We start from the raw sequence: 21,230 nt of genomic DNA on the forward strand, positions 1-21,230 counted from the left end.
TTGCAGGAGGTGGCATCACTGGACATAAGGGATTGGGAGGGTACATGATGATAGAGGTTCGAGAGGTAGGGGGAGCTATATATTGTTGAGGAGGGCTTTGTAGTAGGTAATGAGTAGTTTAAAAAAAAAAGGTAAATTCTGACCAGTAGCCAGTGAACTTTGCACATATTGGAGTTTATTGAGGACTTTAGTGGTGGTGCCATAGAGGATGCTGGTATTCATAGGATTAGTAAGGGAGGACAAAGAGCAAAAGGCAAGTACATAATTCCAAATGAATTTAGACTCTTTAGACTAGTAAGAGGATAAAACGGTATAGCAGTTAATCTATTTATTAGGGTACTGTCCAGTTACAAAAATCTGCACAATAGGATTTGGTTATTTCCATCAGCACATTAATCACACTGGCATACATGTATAAATTCAATCCGCGCTTTCAACTGTATTAGCCTAACATGCAAAAATAACATAATTCTGACAAATAAAATAGGCCTATCCTCTTCCTGCTGCTGCAGCTAAATGTTGCATGTAGCTTTGGTCCAAGCTACCCCAATATTTGATAGAAGAAATAACTACTTACACTACTAGACTTCTGGAAATTCTTCTACTTAGAAATATTATTATATTAATGATGTTTTATATAATTTTGAATGTTTTTAATTACATTTTATTAAATAATAAATAAATCAATAAACAAACAAAAAATTGGAATAAATCAATTATAAATAAATCAACTGTTTGGGGGCACTGTTAAGGAGCAAGAGTGCAGTGGTGAGCTCATCATTTGCAAACAACCTGGTAGACCACAGAATGTATGTATCTTACATAAACTTATGAAGGTTGAATGGCCACCAGGGTTCCCATCAGGGAGGCCAAAGGGGCCATGTGTGGCCCCCAGGGACCTCAAGGGGGCCCCAGCCACCGATGCTCCAATCCGCACCAATCTTGGCACAAACACTGTTCAGGCGTCTTACATGAGAATTGTCACACCAACTTATCTAAATTGCACACATATGTGGCACTACAACAGTGTTTAACACTTCAAATGGCCATAACTCGGTGACCATTGCTCTGAGCAGCGTAATATAGTATAGAAAATATATAGAAAATATAATATTGAAAAGATAGCTAACGAATACACTCCTCCTCACTTCTCATTATTTAAAATGTTACTCAGATTTGATTAAATAAATAGAGATAAAAGTTATTGCTGTATTTCGATAGGAGAGTCTAGAGACACAAAGCAAAGATGGGGAAATATGCTTGAGCAACACATGACTCCAGCTAAAACCAGAGATATTGCAAGCATCTGGTCAGCAGCTCAGCTTCTTTGATAGTGGTTGTTTAGTTTCTCACCACAGCCGGTAACCTCACATGAGGACAGGCCGGGCTGCTTGTCAGCATTGATGCTGCTGAGGAGGTCAGGTAGCTCCTGTGTGATTGCCTTCTCGAGATTAGAGAGCCTCCCATATAGGAGCAGTGAGACGACAGGGCTTTGAAGTCAGTGATCCGATTGTTGCTGAAGAAATCACGGTAAGTATTGCGGTTGGGCAGGTCATATTTGTTAACATTGGGCAATTTGAAGATGTCAAACTTGTCAGGGTCATCCACAATCTTCTTGATTAAGACCGGCTTGGAATCACAGAAGATATTGAAGAAATAACCCTTATTGTCATAGAAGGCTTTAATATAGCTGTCGACCAGGAGAGCATGGATGCGCACGCGGATGCTGTGCTGGCGGATGCAGGCGATCTTGTTCTCCAGGCGGTTTACAATCACCTTGTTGAGGTCCTCCAGGAGGGAGATTTCTTCACGCTTGAAGAGCTCCCAGCTGGTGTCAGGTTGGTAGGCGTACGACCAGAAGGAGCTGACATAGACTCGGGGAGGCTCAATCACGTTGATGAGGGGGGCTAAACTCCAGAACAGGGCTCCATAAACCCTCAACAATTCCTGCGTGTCCAGTATGTCAGCCTTGTTGAGGATGATGCGAATCTGGGACTCACGGCCCTTCAGCTGCTTGAAGATAAACTCCAGCTCCAGCCCCACGTCCAGCTTGGTGGGGTCAAACAATATAAAGATCAGGTCAGCACGGTCAATGAACCACTGGCAAACATCGTTGAAGGGGTAGCGTGGATGAAAAAAAAAGAAATAGTAATACATCACTGCTAGAGACTATTGTGAGTTTGCTGTCCCCACAGCACACCAGTTATCCAATTGCCATCAAATGAGCAAGAGCTAAAAACATATTTGTTTTTAGCTCTTTTTCCTATTTGTCTCATCTGTTTATGAAAGTAGGTAGCTGATATATTGCACTTTTACCTCAGCACTAGGTATACTCTTAGTTGCTTGTTTTAGAAGAGAATGCACTTCTTCTGGTGATTAGTAGTTTCGTTCCCCACCTTTGTTGAATGCACTTATTGTAAGTCGCTTTGGATAAAAGCGTCTGCTAAATGACTGTAATGTAATGTAATGCCATATCGCTCATGGGTCTGGTCTTTGAACAGGCTACTTTCAATTTGCCTAATTTCTTTTACCCAGATTATAGCCACTAGGGGGGGGCATCGTATTATGTGCATTCACAATCTACAGGGAGCTGCAGAGAGCACATGCCCCCTTTCACATTAACAGGAAAGTGAGCTGCTTCAGCTTCCTATTGGTTCACATCAGCGAGGGCCTGAGCTGGTCACCACATGTGGGCACCGTTGTTGAGGTGGCGAGACAATTGCTATCTGCGTGGGGTGGACGATGCTCTACTCACGACTGCAAACCAAAGCTCTACAGAAGGTGGTTAAAACAGCACAGCACATCACCAGGACTGAGTTTCCAGCCTGGGACCTACCCAGACGGTAGCAGAGTGAAGATTCTGTCACGCTGGCTTTCCCATTCCCCATTAATAAAGGTCATGGGCAAGAGAATGAATGAATTGGCATGCCAGCCTCATGGGCAGTTAAACACCTTCTTCAGGGGAAAGAGAACCAGCAGCATGAATGTTTTTATTGTGGCCAATGAGGAAGAAATAACTAGCAACAATCTTTATAAGGAGCTGGTTTAGTAGTCTATAAGTGATTCATTAAAACATGTTTGCAATAACTTTTTGATAATAGAATCACATTCTGCATTCATAACAAGTTCTCTAATGACTTCTGCTTTTCAGAAATAAAACGACATGCTGCCTGCAGTACACGTATACAATACATGTACATTACAATCGAAGGTGAGGGGACAGCTGGGAGGAGGGCTGGCAGTGTCAGAGGGTAAAGGTGTGTGGGGGGGCTTTCAAGTCGCAAGGGCTCAAGCGCCTGAATGGCGCCTTTTCTAGTAAGCATAATTAACACAGATGAAGTCTTTTGGCCTTAATAAGATCAAATTCAAATTGATCACAAAATATCGAACTGGTTATTCAAAAACATATTATATTATGTGAAAGGATGCACTTTTTAGGTACAACTTATTCAACATCAACATTGTATCCCCTGAGCCTCACCTCTCTCTTGCTGCTTGCGGTTTTCCATAATTCCAGGTGTGTCTACAAAGGTGACATGTTCCAGCAGCTTGTGGGGCATCTCAATACCTGTCAGCCTTTTCAGAAAGTTCTGGCCAAACTTCTCGAGATGGGAGAAAGGACGGGAGCTGTCTGCTGCCATGACAATACCCTCCACTTTTTCGATCTTCTCCCCGTGCATGATTATAGTAAACTCAGAGGTAGTGGGTTGAGCACCTGAGGACAAACGTTGAACAAATGACAATATGAGGAAAACCCGAGACATGGAGTTGGTTGGGTCAAAAAGAGATGGAGAGAAGTGCAGCGAGGAAAATGACATGCTTTAATGGAAGATAAGAAGAGAATGAGACTCATTTTCTTGAAGGGGGAAATTGAGTAACATCAGCTGTTGGCTAACCTATGGGGAGCTGGTAGGGACTGTCTTGCATGCCCAGGAGATAGTTGATCATTGAGGACTTTCATACACTCCAAGGTCCCAGGAACAACACCATGGGCTTTGAGGTAATCTCTTTTTCTGTAAGGCAAGAACAGGAATAATTGTACGAAAACCGGTAACAAAAGCATAACCCTCAACTTCACAAATTCAGCTCAAACTGAATGCACACACTACAGAACAAGGTGAAGCAGAATGCACACACAGCCAAAGCGTCCATCATACCTGAGAGCTGATGCTGTCCCAGATCGTCGTACTTGTAAGCCTGTTTCAGGGGTTCGATGGATGAGCGGTAGATTTTATGCAACTTCTCCAGAGCTAAATGAGAATAAAAAAGAAGTGAGAATAAGACAGAGACCGAAAGAGGCAGATGGAATAGATAAAAGAGAACACACTAATTAAGAGAGGATGAGTTTGAATTGTTAGTTAGACTAGTGTTAACTACCTTTCCCATTTGCACTAATATACTCTTAACGGGTCTTGGAGCATGCTCTGGCCTTCCCATCAGATAAACAAACAATTCAGGCCCGCTATACTCCACCACCAGACACTATCTCATTCTAACCTGTATGAGTAGACGATAAAATGACCCAATTTCTTTTTTAAAGTGAAATATCCCTTTCAGGCAATCCCGTCACTCTCTACTATTCAATTTAAAAATGTTGCAGACATGTTTCAACAGCTTAATTAAAGATAGTACTTAGTAGTGATGTTTGGATAAACTGTAATTATTTTATGGCCAAATTTGAACCAGGCCCATGCAATTGTTTGGAACTGTGGCGCCCCCTATTGGGCAAACACATTTTAGGTTTCAACAGTGTTATGAAATATATATACCCTGAGTTTTGTATTATTAGGCTAATAATTTTTTATTAATAGTCTGATTTTGTCTCCTAATGAAACTTTCAGGGTGTGTTTCAGGTATATGTATGTAGACATATCTTGCAAGTTTTGTGATGACTGCCGGTTGTTGACTTCAATATATTCACTTCTCACTGCTTTTTTAAAATTTCTATACAGTAATGCATTAATATTAAGTAATACCTAAATGCATGCCCCCATAAATAGATAACAGCAACAACAACAAAAACATTAAGCCACGTGGTTACATTTCCCTTTCAGTTGATAAAGATAGCTAGCATAATCATTCTTGGGCATTCATCTTCATCCTCCAATACTCTACACGTTATATGTTATGATAAATTCATGGAGAAGTTCACAGTCGTTTGCACTTCTTGTTTACATAATGTAGCCTATTGTTGTGGACATCAGTACTGGACAGGATGAAAGAAAGGGTCCTTACTGTACTGTAGCTCCAACCAGACTTTGAATCAATAAAAAAACATTAACCACCCTATACTTGATCATACAACAAATAACCATAATAGATATTTTTGAAAAGCTTTGACATGTTTTAAATCTTCAGAAATATTGGTTAAAACTAATTATTTTTGTTACCACCATGCTCTGGCCTTGAGTAGGCTACACTAGACTTCAACACATCCAAATGCAAAACACATGAAGGGCACATGTAGGCCAGTGGTTTTCACAAAGGACCCCCACATTGATATATATTTGGTCATGGACCCCCATCCAAAAAGATGTGTCAGGGACCCCCAGAAGAGAAGATTTGTGTTAAATGTATTTCTAAATCATTCAAAAATGTTCACAGTTTTTCAATATTTGTACCAAAACTTTTCAGCAATAGCTGATCTACAAGCTCACAATGCGTCACAGTGTGACGCATTGTGAGCTTGTAGATCAGCTATTTTTGAATAACTGAAAAAATAATAACAAAATAACATTTGAGCTTAAGGGGGGATCCCCTGGAAACCCCTCATTGACCCTTAGGGGTCCCAGGACCCCACTTTGAGAACAACTCAACTACCAGTGTGACATACTAATGCACATAACATTAATATATAGTCTGTGTAAACCACCAGCTTTGAATCTGCCTTCTGAGCATCAGAGATAACACTGCCTTATCATAACAAGTCAGCTGCATACTTTCACTTTCAGTTGTGTGTGGATTGTTTCTGGGAAATGGCCTGATCTGCTGTAAAGCGCAGCATGTTTCTACCCAAAGGTGGAAAGTAGCTAACTATATTTACTACATTTTAGGTATAGACTACTTTTACTTTGCTTGAGATTATACTTCTACACCATTACTCTCCACTTCATAATCCCTGATGTCATCAAAACCTCTGTCTCTGTCTGTGTGTCTGTCTTTTACAAATAGGGTCCAGAGGGAAGCACGCACATCCCAACAAAACCTTTTAAGGTGCTGAACAACAATACGTACTTACTGTAGGAGAAAAGGAAGGGAAGGGAAGTTCGCACACTGTAGCTCCCAGTAGATTTTTTTTTAGAAATATGTACGTTCTTCTAGTACATATGATTGAACTTCTCCAATAAACCAAACATATCTGCTATATTTCGCAGGGCGGCATGCTCTAGCGCTACGAATGGGTACCGTTCATACCAGGAGCCTAGACCCTCTGCCCATGCGGACGGCCTGAGCTGGGTGTTCAAGCTGATGACAATGTTGTTGTTCAGCGTGTACATATAGACGGCCTATCAAGAACCAAGGATGACCTGTTAACCTATGAAATCACTGAAGTCTTCCGAGCAAAAAAACTTGACGTCATGAAAACCTCCCATGAAGCCAGACAGAAGTTGCTACGTCTCGGCATCTTCAGAAAAGTGAAAGTTGTCATCGACACCTCACAAGGTACGGACGCTCTTCCCAACGGTCTAGATGTCACGTTTGAGGTGACAGAGTTGAGACGGATGACCGGAAGCTACAACACCATGGTCGGAAACAATGAAGGAAGCATGGTACTAGGGTTGAAGCTCCCCAACATGTTTGGACGCGCAGAGAAACTCACCTCCCAGTTCTCTTATGGCACCAAAGAGACGTCTTATGGTCTGTCTTTCTTCAAACCCCAACCTGGACGCTTCGAGCGCAACTTCTCAATCGACTTGTACAAAGTCACAGGCCAGTTTCCATGGAGTTCTATGCGAGAGACAGATCGAGGTGTCTCCACAGAAATGACTTTCCCGCTGGGGTTAACCAGTCAGACGTTGAAGGGAGAGAGGGTGTGTGGAGAGAACTGGGCTGTCTGGCTCGTACAGCATCCTTTGCTGTCCGGGAGGAGAGTGGTCACTCTCTCAAGTCCTCACTCTCGCATGCTATGGTTATTGACACCAGAAACTCCTCCATTCTTCCCAGGAACGGGGGCCTGATAAAGATCCATCAGGAGTTGGCTGGTTACACCGGGGGCAATGCCAGTTTCGTGAAGGGGGACTATATGAGATCCAACTCAACAAAAGTTTGTTCTGGGACTCGGTCTTGTCTGCCTCTATGTGGGGAGGGGTGCTTTTGCCGATCGGTGAAAAGCCAACGAGCATAGCAGACAGGTTCTATCTTGGGGGTCCTACCAGCATCAGAGGGTTCAGTATGTACAGTATGGGTCCACAGAGTGATGGAGACTACCTGGGAGGAGAGGCCTACTGGGCTGGGGGTCTACACCTCTACACCCCTCTTCCATTCAGACCAGGACGGGGGGGCCTTGGTGACCTCTTCAGAACACACTTCTTCCTCAACGCCGGGAATCTGTGCAATCTCAACTACGGAGAGGCCCGCGGGCTCACCTGCAGAAGCTGGCAGAGTGTATCCGCTGGTCATATGGAGCAGGGATCGTGCTGCGTCTGGGGAACATGGCCCGCCTAGAACTGAACTACTGCATTCCTATGGGAGTCCAGGCTGGAGACAGAATATCTGACGGGATCCAGTTTGGAGCTGGAATCCGATTCCTGTGATTTTGTCTTCCTTGGAGTTTCATTGTTTCACGCAAGGGACATTTCATTGAATAAGGAAATCGATCTTCATAATTTTTAATGACGGCTCCAACCACATAACGATATATTTTGGTAACTCTTGCTGTCTGTGTGCAAGCAAGACAGGTGCTAGAATTTGATATGTGGAAGTAAGGTATGTGATACAGGCTGTGAGTCGAATGTAAATGTGTTCTAGACTATAAGTTACTCTAATAAATTATGTTCCCCCGCAAAAAAAAAGAAAAAGAAAAGAAAAGTACTGTGACAATGGGTACATGGGTATTGGATTGATTAACGGAAGGGGCGTGTGTTCTGAAAGGGCATTGCACTGATAGGCAGAGATCACTGATCATCTGGCCATGCAAGGCTGGTAATTTGGTAGCATATTTAAGATTGATTTGCAAACATTCAGGAGCCACCCACACACATACAGTATGCTGACAGAGGTCTTCATGTGATGCCTCGAATTAGAAGCCAGACATCCAGCCAGGCATCCAGGCAGGAGCCATTGGTTAAAGTGAATGGTGTACAGAGGGAAGTACGCACATCCCAAAAAACACGAACGGCAGCCATTGTTTCTGTGGGCAGTTTCTTCTTTTTATATTCGGTTTTAAAACGCTCTCAAACTTCTTTTTTGAGGCACGGAATTTACTTATAAGATATCGTTTGGATAGAATTTAGTTGTTTAACTCCATATATGTGGTCAATTAATCATGACAGAGCCTATTTAAAAATGAAAATTCAGAAAACCGGCAGGGGCGGGCAGTGACACGCATGTATCCGAATAAGGCAACCTATTTTGGGCATGGCCATCTCAAAAGTCCCGTTGCGTCACATTACTCTGGAGGTGGTAAAAATGCACTGCAATTGGCTGAAGGGGAACAACGATCATTGGCTGAAGGGGTTGTCAGTCAACGGTATTACTCCCGCCCAACTCCAGCCCACAGCCACTATTGCAGAATGGGCGATCATGCCAGACTCACTCCTGGAATCAAATGGAAATGAGATTTCCGGAGGGAGGGTTTACCAGGCTAGCATACTGTAGCTCCCAGTACAAATTAATACACAATGTTTCGACCACTGTGGGTGAGACCTGATGAAGACCCACAGTGGTCGAAACGTTGTGTATTAACTTCATAAATGTTCTACTGGGAGCTACAGTGTGCGGACTTCCCTTCCTTTCCTTAAAGTGAATGGCTGTGACTGTGATGTTTTATTCGCTGACGACGCAGCTGTCTTAATATCCCATCAGGACAAGTTAGAGGTAGAAAAAAACACTTATCCATGAGCTCAGTGTCAGTTTGACTATATGCTTGTTCTTCCTGGTACTCCAGCACCCCCAAAAACCTGATAAAACGGCTGTAGACAGCACAAAATAAACTAGTTAGGTTAATCCTCATCTCAACCGTCTCATTTTGATAGCCTTAAGACTTAAGTGGCTCAGAGTGTAGGAAAGAGTACTGCAGATTAAACAGGGCATGGTTCACAGAATAATCAACAATTAAGTGCATGCCAAAGTATCTGTCAAACATATCCAAGGTCAGCAGTGTGCATAGTCATGCGACTCAAGCCACAAAAGGGAGCTCCACTGCTCTAATGTGGTTCCTTTGAAGTTCAAGACTAATAGTGGGCAAAACTCAAAACTCATTCCTGTACACATGCAGGGGCCGTGTCCTGGAATAGTTTACCTGTAGACCTTAAGTCTCTTATTAGTTATTTTGTTTCATTTAAATTCTCCGTGAAGAGAGAAGCAGTCGAAGCTGGGTTTGATTACGTTTTGTTCAGTTGGCTTGCTCCTGGTGTACCTCTGAGGTATTTGTAAAATTAGGTTTGATTTATGTTTATTTATAAATGTGATCTATTGTGTTTTGTTCTTTCCTTGTCTTCTCTCTCCCCTGGAGTGGTAGGCACACCCACGCAGCTCCACAGCGACTTTCTATGCGCACCCCTCACTTTTTCACACACACACACACACACACACACACACACACACACACACACACACACACACACACACACACACACACACACACACACACACACACACACACACACACACACACACACACACACACACACACACAAACACACGCATTCAAGCATCCATTCATTCATTCATCAGTACATTGTTTATAAATTTTTGGACCACAATAGAAATAAGCTGTTAGATTTATTGTGTTTTTATGAAAGGTGGTGAAATTAGAGATGCATTTAATTGTTCCTTAAATGATCAAATCATTGTGAGGCCAGAGATTTACACCCCTACAGTGAATTATACAATATGGCACATTACTGTATATAAAGAAAAGGTATCAACACACACAACCTACCGCCTCTCCACTTCTAGTCACGACAAACTACTGATGCAATGCAGCTATAACCATGCCATGCCATCAGACTAAAAAAGTGAGAACCTTAAATCTGAAAATAGAGGGATGTGTGTGTGTGTGTGTGTGTGTGTGTGTGTGTGTGTGTGTGTGTGTGTGTGTGTGTGTGTGTGTGTGTGTGTGTGTGTGTGTGTGTGTGTGTGTGTGTGTGTGTGTGTGTGTGTGAGAGAGAGAGAGAGAGAGAGAGAGAGAGAGAGAGAGAGAGAGAGAGAGAGAGAGAGATAGAGAGAGAGAGTAAGGGAGAGAGATAGAGAGAGAGAGAGAGAGAGAGAGAGAGAGAGAGAGAGAGGGAGAGAGACAGAGATCAATATTTCCACTGTGGATCCAAAATAGTTTTGTGTTTTTGTCCTTAAGGGGCCCGCTTGTAATGCATGCATTCCCAAATGTATTCCCAGTCAAGTTAAATTGATTGATAATGAAATATAAAAAAGACACACAATCTCAGAACATTGGTGGTACAGTAGGTATGTAAAGCACCTGGTGCTAAAATGTATAACGTTTTATACAGCATCCTCTAGTGGACATGCTCTGTAACTGCAATGTAAACATACTGTAATGCCTGCCCTGAACGTCCTTAGCAACAGGTAGATGAGTTCCACTTATTCCACCCCTAGGACTTTGTATTGTGGACGCAGTGCATTATTTCCATTATTGTTAGCTAAATAATAATAACAACAATAATAATATAATATAATAATAATAATAACGATAATAATAATAGTTTTTTAAATACTCAAATTGCCTTGAATGACAAGAAAATTTGTTTGGCCAAATAAGATCAAAATTGAGTAAAAAATAAATAATTAAAACAGTTAAAAAGATACATGTTTTTTTTTTAGGTTCGAGAGGTAGGGGGAGCTACATTGTTGAGGAGGTCCTTGTAGTGGGTAATGAGTAGTAAAAAAAAAAAAAGGTAAATTCTGTTTGACCAGTAGCCAGTGAGTTTTGTACATATTGGAGTTTATAGAGGATGCTGGTATTCATAATATAGGATTAGTAAGGGAGAACAAAGAGCAAAAGGCAAGTACATAATTCCAAATGAATTAGCCAGGCACTTTTTTAGACTAGTAGAGGATATACAGTAGCAGTTAATCTCTTTATTAGGGTACTGTCCAGTTAATGTCCCCAGCCCATACTCAAAACTACAAAATAGATTAGGGATGGCCTAGAAAAGGATGAGGATCATTGTCCATATCGTACATAAAAATAGACCATTTTTAGATGTTGCGGTTGTCGTATATTTGTTTACATTTGTTTATAATATTTTCTTCAGCTAGGCTTTCCAATCTGCGCTTTATAATGCATTCAAATGCAATGATTGTATGAACTTTGACAAAACAATCTGCACAATAGGATTTGGTTATTTCACATGAACGGCACATGAACTGGCGTACATGAATATAAATTCAATCCGTGCTTTCAACTGCATTAGCCTACCATGCAAAAATAACATAATTCTGACAAATAAAATAGGCCTATCCTCTTCCTGCTGCTGCAGCTAAATGTTCCATGTAGCTTTGGTCCAAGCTACCCCAATATTTGATAGAAGAAATAACTAATTACACTACTAGACTTCTGGAAATTCCACTACTTAGAAATACTATTATATTAATTATACAATTAATTGTTTTATATAATTTTTTTATTTTTTATTAAATAATAAATAAATAAACAAACAAAAAATCGGAATAAATCAATTAGGGACATGGCTTACATGTTCTGTGGTCTACCAGGTATCTGTATGCAATTCTCTGACTTGATTAACATTACAATTCACACATTAGATTAGACAACATAAACTAATGAAGGTTGTATGTATACATTTTTGTATGTCAAGATAGAAAACATTGCTGGTAATAGACATAGTACAGTCCTTTCATCAACACCTCATAGTTAACATACACATTGTAAATAGGCCATATGCCATGGAATTCCGCAGCATATGCCGAGCTCGCCGTCTCTCCAGGAGAAGCTGGTCGTTGACTGTGTCAAATACTGTAGACAGTCAAATATCATCAAATCATTTCACACACTTCACATTAATCCTTTAATCTTTCCTCATCTTTCATTCGTGCATTAACATCCTGTATTAAGATTGCCTAATGAGACGATGGAGGGTCGACGGTGGACAGTAGACGGTGGGTCCACGTCACAAACGTAACGCACCAAACTTGGCTCAAATACTGTTCAGGGGTCTGCCGTGATAATAGTCACACCAGGGGCCATGTTCGGCCACCAGGGGCCCCATTAGGGAGCCAAATGGGCCATGTGTGGCCCCCAGGGACCTCAAGAGGGCCTCAAGCACCGATGCTCTAATCTTGGCACAAACACTGTTCAGGCGTCTGACATGAGAATTGTCACACCAAAAATAATAGCTCTGATCAGCGCAATATAGGACTAGATTTGAAGGCGGCCTGAAAATCTGGTATTCAAATACACTCCTTCCCACTTCTCATTATTTAAAATGTTACTCAGATTTGATTGAATAATTAGAGATACAAATTATTTCTGTATTTCGATTGGAGCGTCTAGAGACAGGAAAAAAAAGATGGGGAAATATGCTTGAGCAACACATGACTCCAGCTAGAACCAGAGATATTGCAAACATCTGGTCAGCAGCTCAGCTTCTTTGATAGTGGTTTGATTGATTGATTGAATATTTTATTAGGCAAAAAAATGTAAAACAGCACAGTTACATTTAAAATACTTTGTCTAACAGGTCCGTTCATAAAAGTCCTTGCGGACTTGTTTCCAATGAGGGCCTTGGTATTCAATTCATAGGCATATATAGTGGCATCACAGTTCAAATATCTTTACAAAATAAACAGCAAAAAAAATAACACTATGTACAAAAAAAATAATAATAATAAAAAAGAGGGGAAAGAAAATATGTACAAGAACAGGGGGGGGGAGGGTCTGCTGTCTAACGGGAAAAATGGTACTACCTCCTCCTTTGGCCTCCTGAAAGGTGATTTTTTAAGGTTGTTTAGTTTCTCACCACAGCCGGTAACTTCACATGAGGACAGGCCGGGCTGCTTGTCAGCATTGATGCTGCTGAGGAGGTCAGGTAGCTCCTGTGTGATTGCCTTCTCGAGCTTTTCCATTAGACAGCCTCCCATGTAGGAGCAGTGAGACGACAGGGCTTTGAAGTCAGTGATCCGATTGATGCAGAAGAAATCACGGTAAGTATTGCGGTTGGGTAGGTCATATTTGTTAACATTGGTCATGCTCAGGAGGGATTTGAAGATGTAGAACTTGTCAGGGTCATCCACAATCTCCTTGAAGACCAGCTCGGGATCACTGAAATAACCCTTATTGTCATAGAAGGCTTTAATATAGCTGTCGACCAGGAGAGCATGGATGCGCACGCGGATGCTGTGCTGGCGGATGAAGGCGATCTTGTTCTCCAGGCGGTTTACAATCACCTTGTTGAGGTCCTCCAGGAGGGAGATTTCTTCACGCTTGAAGAGCTCCCAGCTGGTGTCAGGTTGGTAGGCGTACGGCCAGAAGGAGCTGACATAGACTCGGGGAGGCTCAATCACATTGATGAGGGGGGCTAAACTCCAGAACAGGGCTCCATAAACCCTCAACAATTCCTGCGTGTCCAGGTTGTCAGCCTTGTTGAGGATGATGCGGATCTGGGACTCACGGCCCTTCAGCTGCTTGAAGATCATCTCCAGCTCCAGCCCCACATCCAGCTTGGTGGGGTCAAACAATATAAAGATCAGGTCAGCACGGTCGATGAACCACTGGCAAACATCGTTGAAGGGGTAGCCTGGATGAAACAGAGAAATAGTCTCTACATCAATGCTAGAATTGGAGAGCCCTGTGAGTTTGTGCGTTCCCACAGCACACCAGTTATCCAATAGCCATAACGCTCACACTTTCCCATTTCAATTTGCATACAATTTTTACCCCAGATTAAAGCCACTAGGTGGGGCACCGTACTTTGTGCATTGGCAATCTACAGGGAGCTGCAGAGAGCACATGCCCCATTCACATTAACAGGAAAGTGAGCTGCTTCAGCTTCCTATTGGTTCACATCAGCGAGGGCCTGAGCTGGTCACCACCCGTGGGTACCGTTGTAGAGGTGGCGAGACAATTGCTATCTGCTTGGTATGGATGATGCTCTACTCACGACTGCAAACTAAAGCTCTACAGAAGGTGGTCAAAGGAGTAGTTCACCCAAAAAAGTACTTATTTTCTATCAATTACGCACCCCATGAAGCCTTGAATTCATGGAGATTCTTTAGTTTTTGGCGCATTCCTGAGCCAATAATTTGGTGACCGGCGGTCTCTCCGGTAGGAGACTCTATGGAGACTCCTTTGAGTCTCCTACCGGATACATTAGCATCTTTCCGGCGGTCATCATTTTTTTTGGCTCAGGAATGCGACGAAAACAAAAACATCTCCATGAATTCAATGCTTCATGGGGTGTGTAATTGATAGAAAATAAGTACTTTTTTGGGTGAACTACTCAACAGCGCAGCACAGCACATCACCAGGACTGAGCTTCCAGACGGTAGCAGAGTAAAGATTTTGTCACACCGGCTTTCCCATTCTCCATTAATAAAGGTCATGGGCAAGAGAATGAATTAATTGGTATGCCAGCCTCATGGGCAGTTAAACACCTTCTTCAGGGGAAAGAGAACCAGCAGCATGAATGTTTTTATTGTGGCCAATGAGGAAGAAATAACTAGCAACAATCTTTATAAGGAGCTGATTTAGTTGTCTATAAGTGATTCATTAAGACATGTTTGCAATAACTTTTTGATAATAGAATCACATTCTGCATTCATAACAAATTCAATGACTTCTGCTTTTCAGAAATAAAACGTACACGTATACAATACATGTACATTACAATCGAAGGTGAGGGGACAGCTAGGAGGAGGGCTGGCAGTGTCAGAGGGTAAAGGTGTGTGGGGGGGCTTTCAGGTCGCAAGGGCCCAAACGCCTGAATGACGCTTTTTCTAGTCCTCTGGCCTTAATAAGATCAAATTCATATTGATCACAAAATATCGAACTGGTTATTCAAAAACACATTATATTATGTGAAAGGATGCACTTTTTAGGTACAACTTATTCAACATCAACATTGTATCCCCTGAGCCTCACCTCTCTCTTGCTGCTTGCGGTTTTCCATAATTCCAGGTGTGTCTACAAAGGTGACATGTTCCAGCAGCTTGTGGGGCATCTCAATACCTGTCAGCCTTTTCAGAAAGTTCTGGCCAAACTTCTCGAGATGGGAGAAAGGACGGGAGCTGTCTGCTGCCATGACAATACCCTCCACTTTGGCGGTCTTCTCCCCGTGCATGATTATAGTAAACTCAGAGGTAGTGGGTTGAGCACCTGAGGACAAACGTTCAACAAATTACAATAGAAAGAGATGGAGAAAAGTGGAGCGAGGAAAATGACATGCTTTAATGGAAGATAAGAAGAGAATGAGACTCATTTTCTTGAAGAGGGAAATTGAGTAACATCAGCTGTTGGCTAACCTATGGGGAGCTGGTAGGGACTGTCTTGCATGCCCAGAAGATAGTTGATCATTGAGGACTTTCCTACACTCCAAGGTCCCAGGAACAACACCATGGGCTTTGAGTTAATCTCTTTTTCTGTAAGGCAAGAACAGGAGTAATTGTCAGAAAAACGGTTAACAAAAGCATAACCCTCAATTTCACAAATTCAACTCAAACACTGAATGCACACACTATAGAACAAGGTGAAGCAGAATGCACACACAGCCAAAGCGTCCATCATACCTGAGAGCTGATGCTGTCCCAGATCGTCGTACTTGTAGGCCTGCCTCAGGGGTTCGATGGATGAGCGGTAGATGTCATGCAACTTCTCCAGAGCTAAATGAGAATGAAAAAGCAGTGAGAATAAGACATGTCAGAGACCAAAAGAGGCAGATGGAATGGATAAAAGAGAACACACTAATTGTGAGAGGATGAGTTTGACTTGTCAGTTAGACTAGTGTTAACCTACCTTTCCCATTTGCACTAATATACTATTAACAGGTCTTGGAGCATGTTCTAGCCTTCTCATCAGATAAACAAACAGTTCAGGGCCGCTAACTTACTCCACCACCAGACGCTATCCCATTCTAACCTGTATGGTATTGTGTGTCCTCCTTATGATCGAGCTGCAGCGTTTCATCGATGTGAGATCCGTCTCTGAGGATGGAGGGGGCATCTTTTTCTTTCTCTGCAAACACAAACAACAAAGGAAACATTATGAATTAATCACTATTCACTGCCTTATTTCAATTTAAATACAGCAATGCATTAATATGATAACAATTAAATATGCTTTGTAATTTGTACTTTTGAATACCTAACTAATTTTAAATGCATGCCCCCATAAATAGACTATTGAATAACAGCAACAACAAGCCACGTGGTTACATTTCCCTTTCAGTTGATAAAGATAGCTAGCATAATCATTCTTGGGCATTCATCTTCATCCTGCAAGTTACCCTACAAGTTATACTTTATCTTAAAATCATCTAGATTTACTGTACCATGAATTCTAACTTGCTTGCAGTATTTTTCTTTTTTTTAAATTCAGAAATACGGAACAATAAGTATTTTTGGTACACTATCAAATACCAGTTACATAGTATGGATCTGAAATACTGCCCATCCCTGACAAAGTAGCACAATACAGTATTATATCAACCCAACCATAAACGTACGTCATGCCACTGTGTCGACATTAGCATTATCTACTGTAAGTAGAATAAATTGTACAATAAATGCAAGTAGAGTAGAACAGATGTCTACTGTAGTGAATAAGAAACTAACCCAGATAACTGTTATAACGCTTCAGGCTTACCTTCTGTGGCCTGCAAGAGCAGCAGGAAGACAAAGCAGATTGAAAATAAACCCTTCATGATAGCTGAGTTCAGGAGAGCTGTGACATACATGTATGCCTTGACACAGACTTTATACTGTTGAAAAGTTGGAGGGGAAAGGGGGTGGGGGCACAGAGACCCTAATCCAGCTCCAGTCCTCTGGCCCATTCAACTATTGATCTAATCATCTAATCTTGAATATCCTGAATGAATGATGAGGAGATTGGATTTAACCACTGCACTTTACATGCAGTAGGTGTCCATGAATATGTGTGACGCCGCATCACTGATGCCCACTGCCATTAACCCTATTAAATAACACAATCATCTTTCTCCACTCAACTGGTCTGTATTCAAATATGTACAGGAAACCTTTGACTGTGGAGGGCAGCATTATTGTGTACAGTAATCTGACGGAAATGAAAAGAAGGTGAAAGCACAGTGCAGCTAGAAAACTAACCCAGATAACGAATTAAAATGCTTCAGTCCCTTACCTGCTGTGGCCTGTAAGAGCAACATGGAGACGAAGCAGCAGATTGAGACTAAACCCTTCATGGCTGCTGCCAGGAGAACTGTGATAGTTACACAGTTCTGTGGACAGTATGCCTTGACCCAGACTCAGTTCTCAGTTCATTTTTTTTAATTTTCGGATAATGGGCACAAACGTAATAACAAATAACATTTCATTATTATTCTTATTTTCTCAGCAGTGTCCAAGAGTCCGAAAAGGGGCTAGGGAGAAGCACTAGGCTTGTCGGGCCCTGCCCTGTAGACTTACAACTCTCTTTTCTTCATTATTATTATTTTTTATCACAAAGCACGCCCCATGGCGTACTTACTTACGTATACATTATTCATATTTACACACATTTAATATAATATGTTATGATATAATATGATATAACAATACAGCAATTACAATATTATAACCATTTCTACTGTCTAATATAATCATATAATGTAATTATATAGCACTACATCATACTTTCAATCAAGCTCTTCTTCCCTTCTGTACCTATCGAAAATAGATCTCTTTAGTCTAACTTTGAATTTATGTATGTTTTCACAATATTTTAATTCATCCTCTAACCCATTCCATAGGGTGGCTCCATAAGAAGAGATGCACATTATTTTAAGATCAGTTTTCATCACATGTTTCTTGAAGTTCAGTGGTCCTCTGAGGTTATATCCCCCCTCTTTATCCAAAAATTTGCTCCGTACATTTCCCGGTAATTGATTATATCTTGCTTTATACATGACCTGTAGTGTTTTAAAGATGACCATATCCTTGAACTTCAAAAGATGATGATTTTCTGGACTCTCTATTCACTCGCTGGGGCCTTCCCCGGACCCTTACGACGGATAATGGCCCTCAGATGGTCTCTGCAGAGTTCACTGATTATCTCCACAGCAAGGGTATCCGCCATGTGCGTACGGCGTACTATCACCCCCAGGCCAACGGTGGCGTTGAACGCTTCAACCAGTCCTTGAAAAACGGCATCAGGGCACACACGGCCCAGGGGTGCTCCTTCTCTCAGGCCCTCCGTCACATTCTACTGCACTACAGGGCCACCAAGCACTCTATCACGGGTGTCTCCCCAGCCTACCTCATGCTGGGCCGGGACCTCACCCTGCCTCTTGACAGGCTCCGTTCCCCTACGGCCTTTTCCCTTTCTCCTTCCCCTGTGGTCAAGGCCTCAGTCACCCGTCAGCAGGCTCAGATGAAGCACCGCTTTGACCAGTCGAAACGGGCCAAGGCGCCAGTCATCGCCGCCTCCGACTGGGTCAGGGTCCGTCGGCCTCACCGGGACAATAAAATGGCCTCATTCTGGTCCTTCCCCCTTCAAGTTGCCGCCAGCTGGGCCCTGCCACCTACCTCCTCAACGATGGCTCTCGTTGGCACTCCAGCCGTCTACGAAAGGTCCCTGCTCCGCCACACACGGCTGTTGATATGCCCCTCACCGCGGATTCCCCAGTGCCCTTAGTTGCCCCTGCACAGGTCATGGACATTCCTCGGCCTGCTCGGCCTCAGCCCTGTGCCTCCCCACGTCCTCCTCGCGTACGTTCACGCCCCGCCCACTTACAGGACTTGAAATTTTGCCGGGGGGGGGGGGAATTATGTCTGACTAACTGCTGCTCTGTTCGATTGTGCTGCGCTCATTTACCCTTGCCTGTTGCTATGAGTGTGGGGATTGTCGGGGATCGATTACTTGAGTCTCACGTGGTTTTGATGTTGATGTTGTTGTTACGTTGTTCTCTTGAGCTAAGAAAGTAAAGTGAAGTTCTCTGGCAAACTGTGTCATGGCCTGATCATTCACAAACATAACAACACACACACACACACACACACACACACACACACACACACACACACACACACACACACACACACACTTATTCAAGCATTCATTCATTCATTCATTCATTCATTCATTCATTCATTCATTCATTCATTCATTCATTCATTCATTCATTCATTCATTCATTCATTCATCAGTACATTGTTTATACATTTTTGGACCACAATAGAAATAAGCTGTTAGATTTATTGTGTTTTTATGAAAGGTGGTGAAATTAGAGATGCATTTAATTGTTCCTTAAATGATCTAATCATTGTGAGGCCAGAGATTTACACCCCTACAGTGAATTGCCAATACAATATGGCACATTACTGTATATAAAGAAAAATTATACAACAGGTAGTTCCGACCAAGCAATCTGATTGGTTGAAATAGCTTTCTAGCCGTGATTCAAACCAGCATCATATCACGGGCCTAATCACATTAAATAAATCACTCCGCACTGCAGTCCGCACCTGATTAGACCATAAAGCGCACAGCTGTGCTGTGAAGTCACGCTGTCCCACGGTAGGAAAACAAACAGACAGTAGCCTGCATAGCTTGACCCACTAGCCTGGTAAACCCTCCCTTTCTCAAACGGCCGAGCCTATCAGCGTCGTCGCTCATTGTTCTGTGATTGACAGCTTACGTTGGCCAATCAGGTGGCGAGTTCGAGTGAGCCCAAAACACGAACGGCAGCCATCTTTTTCTTGTGCGGCCAGTTCTCCGCTATTTTTTTACTTCAAAAAGCTCTCTAACTTCTATTTTGAGGCACGGAATTTACTTATAAGATATCGTTTGGATAGAATTTAGTTGTTTAACTTCATATATGTGGTCAATTAATCATGACAAAGCCTATTTAAAAATAAAAATTTAGAGAACCGGTAGGGGCGGGCAGTGACACCATTCTATCCGAATAAGGCAACCCATTCTGGGCACGGCCGTCTCAAAAGTCCCGTCACATTAGTCGTACGACGGAGCATATAGCCCACTGGAATTTCATTCCACTGCGCACTTGATAGCTCGGCTGTGTTGATGAGACGGTGCCTCTAACTCAAAGCGCTGCTACTGGGACTATTTAATGTCTCAGTGAAAAACTCTTCTCTTTACAGGGAAACGGATAATAGCGAAACATTTTTATTATGAATTGCTCCACAATATGAATACATTTGGATGTGTTTTGTTGGTAACTGTTGTATAATCGCAATATTACACTCGAGGGTGTGCTTTACCTTACATTATTGTCACTTCTGTGATGCGGACGCGGAACTCGGCTGCGCCTCGTTCCTGGACCGCATCACAGGCGTGACAATAATGACGGTAAAGCACACCCTCTCGTGTAATATTGCTTAAGTATCAACACACACAACCTACGGCCTCTCCACTTCTAGTCACGACAAACTACTGATGCAAAGCAGCTATAACCATGCCATGCCATCAGACTAAAAAAGTGAGAACCTTAAATCTGAAAATAGAGGGATGTGTGTGTGTGTGTGTGAGAGAGAGAGAGAGAGAGAGAGAGAGAGAGAGAGAGAGAGAGAGAGAGAGAGAGAGAGAGAGAGAGAGAGAGAGAGAGAGAGAGAGAGAGAGATAGTTTTGTGTTTTTGTCCTTAAGGGGCCTGCTTGTAATGCATGCATTCCTAAATGTATTCCCAGTCAAGTTAAATTGATTGATAATGAAATATAAAAAAGACACACAATCTCAGAACATTGGTGGTACAGTAGGTATGTAAAGTACCTGGTGCTAAAATGTATAACGTTTTATACAGCATCCTCTAGTGGACATGCTCTGTAACTGCAATGTAAACATACTGTAATGCCTGCCCTGAACAAATGTCCTTAGCAACAGGTAGATGAGTTCCACTTATTCCACCCC

At 42.3% G+C, this 21,230-nt stretch overlaps 1 protein-coding gene and 2 pseudogenes across 3 annotated transcripts; 1 reads left to right on the forward strand and 2 right to left on the reverse strand.

Annotated features, from left to right (window-relative positions):
* Positions 1-1,318: 1,318 nt before the first annotated feature.
* Positions 1,319-4,986, reverse strand: LOC308099569 (sarcalumenin-like; annotated as a pseudogene). Its single transcript has 5 exons — positions 4,977-4,986; positions 4,134-4,250; positions 3,897-4,013; positions 3,482-3,715; positions 1,319-2,126 (listed from the first exon to the last, which is right to left on the reverse strand). The product of its transcript is annotated as a sarcalumenin-like (transcript).
* A 1,411-nt stretch (positions 4,987-6,397) lies between these two features.
* Positions 6,398-7,754, forward strand: LOC308099153 (sorting and assembly machinery component 50 homolog A-like; annotated as a pseudogene). The gene has a single exon. The product of its transcript is annotated as a sorting and assembly machinery component 50 homolog A-like (transcript).
* Positions 7,755-11,869: 4,115 nt separating this feature from the next.
* Positions 11,870-17,570, reverse strand: LOC308099570 (sarcalumenin-like; the record flags this gene model as incomplete). Its single annotated transcript, XM_080448305.1, has 7 exons — positions 11,870-11,914; positions 13,105-13,934; positions 15,278-15,511; positions 15,658-15,774; positions 15,922-16,014; positions 16,271-16,366; positions 17,510-17,570. The coding sequence occupies 7 exons, from the start codon at positions 17,568-17,570 to the stop codon at positions 11,870-11,872; spliced, it is 1,476 nt and encodes a 491-aa protein (XP_080304431.1).
* Positions 17,571-21,230: the final 3,660 nt, after the last annotated feature.

This window comes from Gymnoscopelus braueri (genome assembly GCF_963280865.1).
Source record: "Gymnoscopelus braueri genome assembly, chromosome: 13".
Classification (NCBI taxonomy): domain Eukaryota; kingdom Metazoa; phylum Chordata; class Actinopteri; order Myctophiformes; family Myctophidae; genus Gymnoscopelus; species Gymnoscopelus braueri.